Source organism: Acyrthosiphon pisum, chromosome A2, assembly GCF_005508785.2.
Source record: "Acyrthosiphon pisum isolate AL4f chromosome A2, pea_aphid_22Mar2018_4r6ur, whole genome shotgun sequence".
NCBI classification, from domain to species: domain Eukaryota; kingdom Metazoa; phylum Arthropoda; class Insecta; order Hemiptera; family Aphididae; genus Acyrthosiphon; species Acyrthosiphon pisum.
Genome location: NC_042495.1, coordinates 2,866,878 through 2,881,906, shown reverse-complemented (window position 1 = coordinate 2,881,906; position 15,029 = coordinate 2,866,878). Strand labels below are relative to the sequence as shown.

Here is a 15,029-nt window from a genome sequence, read left to right as displayed (position 1 = left end):
GCTCATAAAAATTTAATTTGACTTGGAAGTAGAAATTTTTTTTTTTAAAAAAGGTAGAAAAAGTTATGAAAAATCTTGTATTACATTTTCAAATCTTAGATTTAAAAAGAAAATTTATCATGAATTTCTAACTCAAAATAATTTGCAAATTTTCGTCATTTTTACGTATTTTGTCAATATTTGAACTTTAGATACTTATAAAAAAAAATTGTGGCTATGGATTTTTCATTTTTTTCATCTGCCTTTGAAACAATATAATAGGAACCTTCTATTAAATTTTCAAACTTTTTTAAGCAACAAATAAAATTTTATTGACATTCATAGAAAAAAAAACTAATAATATTGGAAACTGAAAATGTCCCTAAATAGTTCAAAATAAATCAAAATATTTTGAAAATTTTATCATTTATAGAAAATGAAAATATAAGCAACCAGTGAAAATTTCACGTATGTACGGTCATTTGTTTAAAGTTACACCAAAAACCAAAATCAATTTCTTCGAAAACAGATTTTGCGTAAAAATTCCCGTTTTTCCTTAATTTTTCTTTTGTTTTTCACGGCGCTTTTGAAAATTAGGGCGCTTTTGACCCCCCAAAGTACCAACTAGATTCACTTTCCTATCAGAAAAGGTACTGTTGAAGAAAATCCAAGCATTTTTACTGTCCTAAAAGGTGAAGACAGACACAAAAAAAAAAATAAAAAAAAAAAAACACACATCATTGTAAAATCAATACATTCATCGTTCCACTCAGAATCTAAAATATTTTACATTTTAAATTGAATAAAAGCCAATACAAAATTATATCAGGTATCACACGACACACTCTTACTTACATACTTACATAATGTTTGGTATTCATTTAATACGTTCCCAGCTTGGAAAGATGTTTGCGTTTTTATATTATATAATATTATTTTCGGATTTTGTAGGTAATTTCTAATAAAATATAATGATAAACAAAATATTGTAAAACAAATTCGATTTTAGTCAGTCGAATATTCGATGGATTCAGCTCTTTTGTTCAAACAATGTTATTAATGTCATATGCCTGGTATGCAACCCTACCCATGCGAAAACAACCTTTTCGGCGGATTCCATTTATCCTTGTCTAGTGAGCTACTTCGGTTCAACCATCTGTCCTCCTGGGGTTTTGCAAAATGTTGTTGGTTCTTTTTATCCCAAACGTATTTCTCGATAGTCATCAGTCAGAATACCAAAACCATTTTGTCGTTCATAATATTTTACATTTTCAACAAATGATTTGTTGTCTTTTGGACGTTCACACCAACTGCTATTATTTATTTTTTTTTCATTTAAGCCTCAATTTTCCACACTTTGGCCATTAAATTATTATTACTTCGTGTAAATATAATACGTATTCATATTTACAAATTATTTGTGCGACTGGTTATAGGACCAATTTGGACTTTTTTTATTAAAAAAAATTGAGTTCTTCTATATTGAATGCAATTTTAATTTAAAAAAAATCATCGTGAAGAATACATTTTATCATATTTTTTGATATAATAATTATTTGTTGTTGTGTTTAATTTTGTATGATGATTTTGATAAAATTTATGGACGTCGTTGTTAATCAAGGGAGTATACGATTTTGATTAAAATGTAGATTATTATTATATATCAACGTATTGTTTTATAATATATAAAAATAATACTATATCATACTGGACAATTTTAAAATTGTGACCATTATAATATCAAAATAAATGTTAACAAATTCATAGTCAGTTCAATTTAAACAGTATCATAAAATGTTTATATTTTGTAATTATTATTTTATCCAAATCTTAATATTAATATGTCGAATTATTATTAAACAACTATTGTTTTATTTGTTTTAATCCAAATAATTTATTTTGATTGTCATTTGAAAATGTCTAAATATCTAATTACATTAATATGTTAATAAATTCTAGAAATTGTTTCAAACAATAAAAAAAAAAAAAAAAAATTAAAACAGTAGGTTTCAGGAAAATTATTCATTATTTGAGAATAAACTTAATCTTAACATATTCTAACAAAGTCCTTTTTTCTCTCTGTAGATCTTTAAAACTACGCAACAGATTTTGATGCGGTTTTTTTTAATTGATAGAGTGATCCAAGAGGAAGGTTTATATGTATATAACATGCATATTGCATATAATATAGTAGAGAAACACTGCCCTTTTTTTGTACGTACGAGAATATCTCGAAAGGAACTCTACTTATTTTAATACGGTGTTCACTAATAAATCGGTCGAATTACGGAGAAGGTTTTAAAAAAGATAATAAAAGTTATTTCAATAGATCATTAATTGGAGGGTGTGTACAGCTTGATTTTTCAACTCATATATACTGTAGATAGGTAAAGGGTAGCTCACACATGATTTTTTTTAGCATACGAAAAAATAAATTTATTTTTGTCAATCTAAATGGTTGCAATTCGTTGCATATTATATTAATATTATAATATTAGAAGAAATATAGTGTATACATTTTGTACAAATATATTTATTAAAAATACAAATCTTTGGCCTGGACAACGTCGGGCGGGACGGCTAGTTGTTTAACAGTAGTAGGTATATACGTCTTGTAACGCACCGAATGCCTTTATTTGATTCGCTCATGTACCATGGTTAAGTTCCTGAATATATGTAACAATATAATATTATAGAATAATGAAGTATATTGTATTCAGTCATTCTTTTCCACCACATTGCACTCTAAGAAAAAAGCAAATTAAGTTTTAATAAAGTTTTTATGAGTGAAAAAAAATTAATTTACGGCAGAATTTGTATGTAGGTATATTTTCATTAATTACGCTTCTATAACAAAATAAGTTAATAGAGAATAATTAAACGTACCTTTGGCAAAGTAATGAAGTAATTTTCATTGTTTAAATAATTTTCATGAAGATAACGTAATATATACCGTAACTTTTTATATACAACTTTATACAAAATAATATGAAAATAATATTATTAAATATGTTATCCATAGCATTTAATAAATAATAGTGCAAATGCAAAGTATGATAATTTTATGTTTGTCTATTATAAATAATTGTAAAAAATCACCCATATTATGTTAACAATACAAATAGGTAGGTACCTATCTCTACTTTTAATAACTATAATATTTGATATTGTATCTATTGTTATTTACAATGATCAAAACATATAATTAAGATTTATATACATAATTATTCGTATCACTTATAGAGTCTAACGTACTAAGAGAAACGACCTATATTTGAGATTAATATTTGCAGATTAATCTACTATCAATAATTGTGCATACTATTTGTAAATTAAAAACATGTGATATGCCTATTTTATTTTAATTCAACACGTATTGTATGGTTTATAATCTCACACATTTATCTATCTTCTCTAATTCTCCCGACCAGACAGTATTTAAAACCTTTTTTTGGTACAATAAAATCTATAATAGCGAAAAGAAAGTTTATTTTATTTTATAGGAATAATACTCGTAACTCGTATATAACTTAAATTTACTGCCATATATTGAGGTAGGTAAATAGTGGGGTAAATAGTTTATGTTCACCACACGTTAGAAAAGCAATATAATGATCGAAAAATTACCTTTAAAATGTCCAAAGTACCAAATAAATAAAATGTACAATCTATATATAGGTAACTTTATACCTACGGTCTACGATATTTATATTTTATAAAAACGTTTATAAGAACAAAAATAATTCATTAAAAAAATCCCTTTCATTATAAAATGATAACATTTACATATTCCACCATTTTGCTCAATCTAAAAAAATATAATTTATTTAAAATATGTCAACTTCTGTTGTAATTTGTAATTTGAACTTTCTTAAACAAAATAATTTTGGTAAAAATGTTTGTAATTTTCCATGTATTTGTTTTATTATTAGAATTATTATTCTGTTTTTAACTCAGTAGAATAAATTAAAATAAACATTGTTTTTAATATTCACTTATATGATGTTTAAGGCGTATAATAGTAAATACATATTTTGATTAGGTATTAAAGTGACATCTTAAAATACTGAATGGTGTAAATATTTAAATTAAACGGTTGTAAACAAAATGTTGAATAACGAATTTTAATATTTTCAGATTAAAGTTATAAAACAGCTAAGGGTCTCCAATATTTTTTTTTTTTAAAGCGGTCTAACCGGAAATGCATTTCAACAAGTTGGGCCAAAATTGCTTGGGAAGGGGTAGGGATTTATAATGTGATTGATAAAAATAGAAGAATTTTTTTATTACTTTTTTATTATTTTATTCACCTTAATTCTACTAAAGAAAAAAAATAATTTTATTATATTATTTGTATTGAGCTCGACTGCAATTTACTTGCAACAACTAGGTGTATAGCTAGGATCTTGGAGGTGAAGATCAAATTTAGTTCGGTGGGCTGGTTCAAAGAGCTTGCAGAAATATTATATAAGTATAATAATATTATAGACTATTGAATTGTATGTTCCATATTGACTTTTTATCCGATTTCAGATGTATTAGTAATAATAATTATAAAAATTATTTGATTAAAATAAAGTGGAACAAATAATAGTGTCTTGTCTATTATTTATTTGCAAAACCGCAATTAATTGGCAGAAATGTCAAGTCTCCATGATTATTATTTCCTAGGTGTGAAAGTGCCTACGTATTAAAATACCATTATAATATATATACGTATTATGAGCAATATGTTACAAAAATCTATTTTACGACTTCACTGAACCCAATTATAATACATTACATAAAATATGATAAATCTATGTGGTATTATATAATTAGCTAGGTATTAAATATTTATGCAAAATCAAATATGTAACACACATTAAATCAGTTACATTTAAATCATCATGATTATAGTTTAAATACCAATTAATATGCGAGTAATGATCATTATTCATAGCCCATAATATTATAATGTATTATAGTCGGCTCATACCGCCCAGGTTTAGTGAATAACTTAGGTATTGCCATTGTTTTTCGTCACTTAATTGTATCGTTTAGAAATTTAGCATTTACATTAATTATAAAAACCTAATTATAAAGAACCCGAAATTTAAGTTATATTACCATAGGTATAATGTTTTCAGATGTTCAGACTTAAAATTTTATTATTTAGTAGGTACTTACCTATTCATTAGTTTTATTTTTTATTTATTGTACACTTTAGATTTAAGTTACCTATATCGTTACAGATGATGTAGCTACATACAATAATATTTGATGTATAACTTACATATTGTAATATTGCGTTGAAGGCCACTAAATGTAGTTGTTTTTTAGTATCGTCAATTGTAAATTGAGCTACAGTGTCCATAAATTGGTATTAGGTAGGCACAAGTTATTATGTACGTACAGTGAATAAAATATTTATTAGATACATTTATGTACGAAAAACTTGCACAATACCTATTTAATTTATGATTTTGATTCAGAACAGAATAGTCACAAAGAAAAATAATAATTTAATATATTTTGAAACACGAATAGGTACTATTATCATAAAATACATACACGATTTATTTTGGTACTTATATTAAACAATGTTGTGTATAACTTATGAATACTAATAATATATTACTTCAACGCATTCAACGCAATATTACAATTTGTAAGTTATACATCAAATATTATTGTATGTAGCTACATCATCTGTAACTATATAGGTAACTTAAATCTAAAGTGTACAATAAATAAAAAATAAAACTAATGAATAGGTAAGTACCTACTAAATAATAAAATTTTAAGTCTGGACATCTGAAAACATTATACCTATTACCTATGGTAATATAACTTAAATTTCGGGTTCTTTATAATTAGGTTTTTATAATTAATGTAAATGCTAAATTTCTAAACGATATAATTAAGTGACGAAAAACAATGGCAATACCTAAGTTATTCACTAAACCTGGGCGGTATGTATAAATGTATAATATCGGTTCAAATAACTTTACACTTTGTGAAAAATAAAAATTATACCTAATATCATTGTTATTTTTTTTTTTACCACAGACTTCAAACAAACAATAAATCGATTATATTATTACGGTTATAATTATAGTGTATAGATTTTAATTTATTTGTCTATATAATATAGGTAGTCTTTTTATCAATAAAGTTCGGTACACACATTTTCATTTTCAATAGTTAAATTATATCTACATTGTTTAATTCATTTTTGTTACAATGGAAAACGTTCGGTAATATAAATTCTTAAGCACCTTAATTGAATTAATAATGTCATACATAATATGTTTATTAATACATATATTATGTGATTGAAGCCAATAAATTGGAATGATTTTCCTGTATTTTTGGCATATCAAATTTTGTACAAAACATCATTGGTATGTATTTAATATTTTCTATTATGCGTTGCAAATATTTGTCGTATAAACGACATTTGAAAAGCTTGACAATTAATTAACTCGAATTAATTATTATATATACTCACGTTTAAATCGTAATGGCTGAAAATACAGCTGAAGTGAAATCTATACCCTTGAACTTTGAATTAAAAAAGTCATTACAGTTTATTTTTATTCCACAGTTCAATTAAATTGTATCAAAATCATATTAATTAAGATTAATAACGGCATACTATATTATGAAGTAGGTACTAGCTAGGTTAGTATACAAGTACCTACCTATAATATATTATAATGAATCGCAAGGTTAAGGATCATACCTTGGTCTACCAACAACGTAATAGATCGCAAGTTGTAATAACAGCCATTTATATTAAATATTACATCATACATTGTTTTAATAATAATAGTAATAATAATCGTAATAATAAAAAATTATTATAATAATAATAATAATAATAATAATATTATGCAGTAGTAGTAATATTTATATTTTATAATAACAATAATAATATTATATATAGTGCCTAATAATAATATTTTAATGTTCATATTTGTACGTCGTACGCGTACTTATCGAAATATATTAAATTATCTTATGTGCACAATATTATAATAATATCATACCGACGCAGCCAAAAGTAATATTGTTCAAACGCCATGGTTATAATATTACGGCAGGTACGCGATATTCGTCAATAATAATAATTAAAATAATAATAATAATTGTCGAAAAAAATCTTAAATAAAATACAGTGGAACTTTTTGTTCGTAAAAAAAATTGTAAAAGCATACGCGAACGATTATACAAACCGGAATGTTTTATTAAGCGAAATATGTCAAAGTCACAACGACGATCAAAAAAAAAAATGTCGTTCAAATTAATATTTGGCAATAATTGGTTTAGAATTTTCCGCGGACGTCGATTTCAGGATCCGCTGAGTCGACGACATTATCGGCCACCGACGGATAAGTCGGCACTGCATCTGCAGACTCGTTGCCACTATCGTTCTCGGTTTCCGTCACAGAGGAGTCGTCCAATATCGTGACGTCGTCGTCGGGGCCGGCGGCGGCGTAGCCTTCTCCTGCAGGTTCTCCTTGGTTTACGACCGAGGTTATCGGCACGTAACCACTGGAATAATCGGTTTCCTCGGGGTTGGTGGTGATGGTGGTGGTGGTGGTCGTCGTCGGCGTCTCGGTAGTGGATTTTTTCGTCAACCCCAGTTTGCTCTTCACCCAACGTATGACACCGCCGTGAGTACAATCCTCTTCGTGTTTCACGATTTTCGCTTGGACGTTCTTCAGCCAACCGCGGATACCATGTTTCACCGTCGACGCGGCTTCCTCGATCCCGGACGCCACCTCTTCGGTCGGATGTCCGATGGCCGGCACGACTAGCACGGTTAAGGCCAACAAGGCGAATACCTATACGTAAAACGAAAAATTCGTTAATACTGCACGTCTTGGACACCATTATAGGCGGCCTATATGAAACTCTACTAAGACGTGAAAGGATTAAAAATTTCACTCTCGTTATTCCGTGACCATTCCCCCTCTTCCGCGCACCAGATTTAATCGACTCCTTGATTTACATTTTTGTTAGTTCTTTTTTAATTTTAATTTTATGGTAACTCGATAATTGTTGATTATTGCTATAGATATATTTATAATTAAATATAGCTAAATAAAAAATACACCAATGACAAACTTTTCGGGGGTGGGGTAGTGGCGATCTACAAATCTCTCCTTCAAACACGCGCCACTGATTAGGTGAGCATCGCACACTGCGTGTACGTACATGTTATTATATTATATATTATAATATTACTATATCGATGTGTAGTATTGAAGGTTGAAGCGATACGATGAGTAATATCATTATTATTAATACCTAGCAGTGTGTGTTTTCGTTTAAGACCCAATCATTATTATGAGTGCATGATGGTCAGGAAATTTACTGATCGTTTACACTAGGTATCAAGGTTCTATGCTGTATTTAAAAACCTGTTGAAACTGTATTTAAAATAAAATAAACAATTTTGACTCACTGTAAATTGGGTTTTTTATATTTAAATTTCAAGGCAGACATTATTCGCCTACATAATTTTAACTCATTTGGGAATTCGTTTTTATAAGATTTATAAACTGAATGATATCATTCCAACCAGTATTACGTTTTAATTTTAAATATAAATTAATTCAATTTAATGCGTTAATGGTATGTGTATAAATTACAAAGGTAATGGAATTATGATAACTTATATTGTTATTATCTAATATTAATCAGAATTTTTGCTTATGAATTTATAGTGTTTAGTCAATTAAAAATGAAGACTAGTAAAGCAATTTGTAAAAGTCTGCCTATCGTTCGTTTTGTTTGGTTATAATTTATTAGCTCAGTGAAGGGAAGCCCCACATTAATTGTTTATTTTAATTTCTCTAGGGTGTAAAATAACCACACGAGTATATTGGAATTTTTATTATGACTTTTTCTTATCTTTGATTCAATTGTGTTTTTTATTGTAAATAGCTCGTTTACACAATAATTAATATAATAATAATATTATTATGGTACAAATTATTCATAGTAAATTATTTTTATTTTGTATTTTACGTCGATACTTCATAGTTCATAAATTATATTATTAGTACCTACAAGATTAATAATTTTTATAAATTTAATTTCTATAATTATAATGTAAGCTTTAAAAATTGAACGTGTATTACAAATATAAAAATAATTAATTTCTACCTACTATTATAATCAGTTGTTATTGAATATTATTATTTTGTGTGCAGTTAAAGTTTATTAATAAGTCATACATTTTGATCTCTGTTGACTGTTATCTTATCGTTTTGATTTTTAAAATAACTAAATACTTTTCTAAACACTATAGTCTGTAAGATAATATGTTTATTATAATAATTTATTGTATAAAGTTTTATCATATTATTATAAAATTCAAAATAATTACCTATTATAAAGTATATTTTTATAGGTATGTAATTTCTTAGTTAACAATGAATAATATTATAGATCACATAAATTAGCTCGTTTTAATTGTTTAATCCTTTTTTTTTGTAGCAAAATCAATACCATACTGGCTAAATCTGACCTACTTTTGTAAAGGCACTGATTAATCTTTTTTTTGGAGATGTATCCAACTAATTCTACTATATTAATATATTATATATTTCTTATTTCTTATATTCAAAATGTGTCAAAACATAGCATGCTATTACAAGTTTGATATTATTTTAGAAATATTAACTGTTGAAGAAAATATAGTGTGCTATTAATGAAAAAGTGTACTCTCATTTGTGACTGAAAATATAGGAAAAAATATACAAGTAACATAGTGTATTAAAAGGGATACCATATAAATTATTTTCATATCTTAAGAATTTTTTCGGTTGGTAAATAGCTGCAAACAATTTATCGATAGTTTTATAATTGGACAATTTTATTATTTCACATCTCAAAACACGAAATGACCATAGCATTCGTTATGAAAATTATTCGATAAAAAGTTGCAAGAAAATCTATTCATTTTATAACTTGTGTTTTATTAAAATTAAATTTGCATATCACCTGTTGTGGAGTTATATTCCATAACAAGTTGTTCTAATATGTTTACAGCAGTATTATATTTTATAATACATATACTCATATAGTATAAGATTCATATACAAAGTTTCCCCTTAGAAGTTTGATACTAACGTACATAGAAAGTCTCACATAATAGTAAATCGCGCTCTCGTCTCAAACTTATCTTTTGATATCCATATTTATTTATCGCTACCTCCATATTTAGTAATATCAGTAAAATTATTTGTACATATATAGTGTAAACGAGCATTTATAATAATAAAACTACAGTTTTCATCAATTAGTTACAATTGATGTTCAACGAACGATAAACGTTTTTTGTTTTACATTTTCGTTTTAATTATTAATTTAGTAATAAAATATTTAAGTTAATATTGGCAAAAATTCAAATATGTGTATAGTATTTTACAATAAACGATTTTTTTTTTAATTTGATTTAAATAATAAACAAAAAAAATATTCAACAATTCATGTATTTCCGTAATCAATTGACTAAATAAGTATTTGATAGATTACTTTGGTTTTAAATTTATTTTCTTGCTTAATTATTACTTAATTTATTTAGTGTAAATAATTAACTTTATATAACGTTATTTCTTGATTTTTACTCTTTTTAATAATAGATATTTGTCTTTTTTTACCGCTAGGAAAGCTGTTATTTCAACTTTATGTTCTTACTGTATGATGAAATAAAATATTGTTTTTATAGGAATTTAAATTAAAATTTTTTTTCCAAGAATTTTGTTTTATTGGAATGCTGCACATTTTATAATTAAAATTTTACTATGTTGTATATAAGTACTTGTTTCCCTTAAATTAATTATTAACGCAATATCTATGGTCGCAAACATTGATGGTATAATAATATACCACTACCGCTCGCAACGCTAACCGCGTGTAAAACGAACAATGTCAATTATTATAGAATATTATTTTTTCAAAACTCTCGTCGATGTCCTTTAATAATCGTAAAATTGTTCTATTATAGTTTTGAATAAACATTTAAAATTCAGTACCTATTTATAATAGTATTATATACTAACGAACAACGTTAATAATTAATAATCAAACACACTTACGGCAAATTTGTTGAACATCATCTTAATATATTATTATTATTCTGTCGTCGTCGTGTGGTGCGAAATCGAAGACTATAGCGAACTGTCGTTGGTCTTAATAATATTATCCGCGTATGGGACCGTTTGCGAACTGTTATTATCCGGCAAAGAACGTCGTCTTTTTTATAATAATCGCCAACTACCGTGCTCTGCCCTCTTGTCCTGCACTTCGGGCCTATACCGTCCACCACTCTTACCGACGGCTATCAGTGCCACTCGCTGTTTATGCTGTTACGTACACAATTTTCTCAAACACACACACACGCGCAACGGACGCACAGATACAATACGTCATGTCTTGTACGATTTAATATAACGAAATAACTGAATCGTAGTTTTACCGATATTGTGTGCAATGTTAGATTACAATAATAATAATAATATGTTCCGTCGGGTAAGGGGGCATTGGCACGTCGACAGGTGGCTGCTGGACGGCTATGAAAAATCGGAAGGGGTCATAATATACAAGTTTGCGTCATACGATTTAAAATTGGAATAAATTAATCATATAGCTTTACCGATATAATTATATTATAATAATACTATATTAGATGCCTATCACAATATTAATATCGTGGTGCGGCGTTTGGCTTCAATCGCGCAAACGTGTTCTGAAGTCGTCACAGGTTAGAACGTATTTTACTGCAGTCGAGCACACATGAATTTCCTGTACTCGCAGACTCACATACGCATAGATACAACGTATTGTGTCTTGCGATTTAATATCGAAATAAATTATTCACAGTTTTACCGATGTATAATACATGGCGGTGGTTGTGAGTCAAGGTATAACCTACGTGTCCGTGCGGTATGGACAGGGAACCATAGTGATCCCGATAAATTCGAATGGAATCGAGGGGAACCCTTTAAACACGCGTACAGAGATTTTACGGCGGTCATCGCTAATCCGGTCGCAGCGGCATCGGATAGCCGGGTATTAATAATCGGAGATAAATAATATATTGTTGTACCGCGGACTAACATTTTATACATTATGCGTCATATTGTTTTGTATTATATAATATATGTATAGGTAATTATAGGTACAAGGTACGTGACTGCCGAATGCATTTTCGAGTCTCGCGTTTCGCCTAACGAGAAAATAAAAAAAAATTGACAGGTTTTATCGTTTAGATTGCGCCGTCAAAGTACACCTAGTCGTATACGTATTGGCTGCATATAGACAGGTTTTATTAATAATTAACGTAATTAACATCAGGCACATTTTACAACATCCAGCTGTATTATTATTATTATTTTTATTTCGTTTTGGGATATATTAATATGTTATTATTATTAGGACGATTTAGACATGCAGCATACGCAGATGTACCTTTTTTTTCTAGTTAATCGATGGACGGAGGAGGAACCGCCTAAACATTACTTCTTCTAACATTACTTCTTCCCAATACGCAGATATACCTATAATGATGTCAGTCGTGTCGATGACGAGAAAAATTATAGGAAACGGGCATGCCGAATAATTGCGTTTCAAGAAAAGAAAAAATTAATCGTGCAAATCCGATGCTATGTTATAATGAAAACTAATGAGTAGATAAGTACTTATCTTAAGTTTAACTTTGACCCGATGGAATACCGATAAGTATACAAAAAAGATAAACAGACATTTACCGATAATCTATAACTATGGCATTGTCGAATTTGGAATTATTTATTATGTATTTAAATTATAAAATAATAATTCCGATGTAAGACGATAGTCTTAAATAATGCCCGGGATTTAAACAGAATATTTGTTGGAAATGAAGTTGTTATCAATTAATGTAATATGGAGATTACCTATCTTTCTCTTTTTTTGTAAAAATTATGCAATTCGATTTTTCTGGAGAAAAGTTAAAACTAGTCTTTTTGCCCATTCAACCAAATCGTTGGTAGTTATCTGGAGGTGATTTTGCAATGTCAAATGTGCTTATAAGTTCATGCTTCGACAAGTAAAATTAAAATAGTCAGCGAAACGAGAACATTTCACTGGTAAGGAACAACTTTTGGTAGGGATTCGATTTTATTCCATACATATTTCGTGTCAGATTTTTCATTGATACTCCTTGTGAATTTTACCCAAGATTTTTTGAAATCTTAGATTGAATCAAATATTTTGTTATAGCCTTGTGTTTTTTAAGTTCTATGAGATTGTCTTGAGTTTTGAATTTATGGATTGATTTTGATGCCGTAGTCTTTGATTGCTTTTTTTTATGTTTTTATCCCACCAAAGAACTTTAGGTTTTATTTTTTTGGATGAAGATTTACCTATTGTTAAACTTGCTTTTTTGACTATTGAGTTACTAAATGTATCTACTAGTGATTATTATTTATGGTTTAGGTGTTGTTTATATCTTTGATTTCCTCTTATAATAATTCACTGAGTAGGTAGTGGCCAAATGGGGCTTTTTAAATTTTACATTTCACTAGTGTTAGAGGTGTCTTTAGACCTTGATATACAATTTATGTTGATGGGAGAATGGTCATTACTCATAGGATTATTGTATACCTTCCATTCCAATCTTTGGGCTAAGGATGCATTTGAAAATTTCAAGGCTGGGCAAGTTAACTATTTTTTTTAACTCGTTAAGTTAAGTTAATTTGGAAAAATGTAAGTTAAGTTTAAAGTTAAAAGTTACTTTCCTTTTTTATTTAACTTGTTAAAGTTACAAGTTAGTTGGAAAAAATAAGTAACTTAACTTAGTTAAAAATAATTTTTTTTTTCATATAAAACTTATAATTACACCATTTACACCTCATGTTAAAGATCTAAAAATAACATAATATTATAATGTAGGTCTTTATATCTTAAAAAAATGTATTTTTTTGTAAGTACTTATATTATATTATGAAATCCAACAAAATAATTAAATTATTTGTATATTTTATTTTTTTACCTAAAAGTTTTCCAAAGTGATGGTAAAACTTTTAAATTTTACTTTGTTATTACCAACTATGAACTAAATATTAATAATCAAATTAATTATAATAGTACATAATTTAACGTGATTATAAAATGAATTAACGAGTTAAGTTATAAGTTACTTTAAAAAAAAAGTAATTCGTTAAGATAGAAGTTACTTCTTAAAAAAAAAGTAACTCGTTAAGTAACTTAGTTAAAAGTAACTTAACTTTTTAACTTAACTTTAACTTTTTAACTCGTTAATGCCCAGCCTTGAATTTAAGATGACATTTATATCATAATAGTTTAAATAGTTTTTAAAAAAATGCTTAAAAAGAGTATACATTTTATTTTATGATGTATGGAGAATGGTCATATAAATATTTGATCATAATTTAAAGTAACTACGATTAATTGTTTGAGTTACGTAAAAAAACTACATAAATTTTTTCGAAAACTTGTTTTGAGTAAAAATTCCTTTTTTTCTTAAATTTTATTTTTTTCCAGTTGTTTTTAATAACTACTGAGAATTTTCGATTTTGACTTCTTAACACTCCAAACTAGATTTGATTTGCGACTAAGAATCACTTTTCAAAGTTGAAAATCAACGCATTATTTCACTACTTATTTCTCGTGTACACAAACATTTTTTTTTTTTCATGGTATAATTATTATAATCATTAATTTTTTTAATCGAATACAAAATATAGAATAATATTGATTAGAATAAAATGTAGTAATATAATATGTAGATAATAATATTGGTTATTACAATTACATTAGTCAAATTGTTCTTTCTTTCTGTTATACCTACTCACTATATGGTAACGTTATAATATACACGTCATAACTCATATTGCTACATGAATCAAACTGAAACAATTTAATTGAAGTGTTACCGATGCGTGACTTCTTTTTTGATCTTTTCTGTTCATTATTCGTGATTCGTGTTAAACTTTAAATGTCTCGACGTGTTTGTCCCCAAATGCAATAGGTACCGTCTGTCTGTTTTA

At 27.3% G+C, this 15,029-nt stretch overlaps 1 protein-coding gene across 1 annotated transcript; it reads right to left on the bottom strand.

Moving 5' to 3' along the window:
- Positions 1–6,738: 6,738 nt before the first annotated feature.
- On the bottom strand, positions 6,739–11,430 carry LOC100161617. The gene is made up of 2 exons (XM_001950257.4): positions 11,076–11,430; positions 6,739–7,811 (listed from the first exon to the last, which is right to left on the bottom strand). The coding sequence occupies exons 1-2, from the start codon at positions 11,094–11,096 to the stop codon at positions 7,290–7,292; spliced, it is 543 nt and encodes a 180-aa protein (XP_001950292.1). The 5' UTR covers positions 11,097–11,430; the 3' UTR covers positions 6,739–7,289.
- Positions 11,431–15,029: the final 3,599 nt, after the last annotated feature.

Bases quoted from the DNA above. Each gene is read 5' to 3' on its own strand.
- LOC100161617 (XM_001950257.4), bottom strand. From the start codon at position 11,096: ATGATGTTCAACAAATTTGCC. The intron at 7,812-11,075 runs GTAAGTGTGTTT...TTTTACGTATAG, and splicing joins TGATGTTCAACAAATTTGCC to GTATTCGCCTTGTTGGCCTT.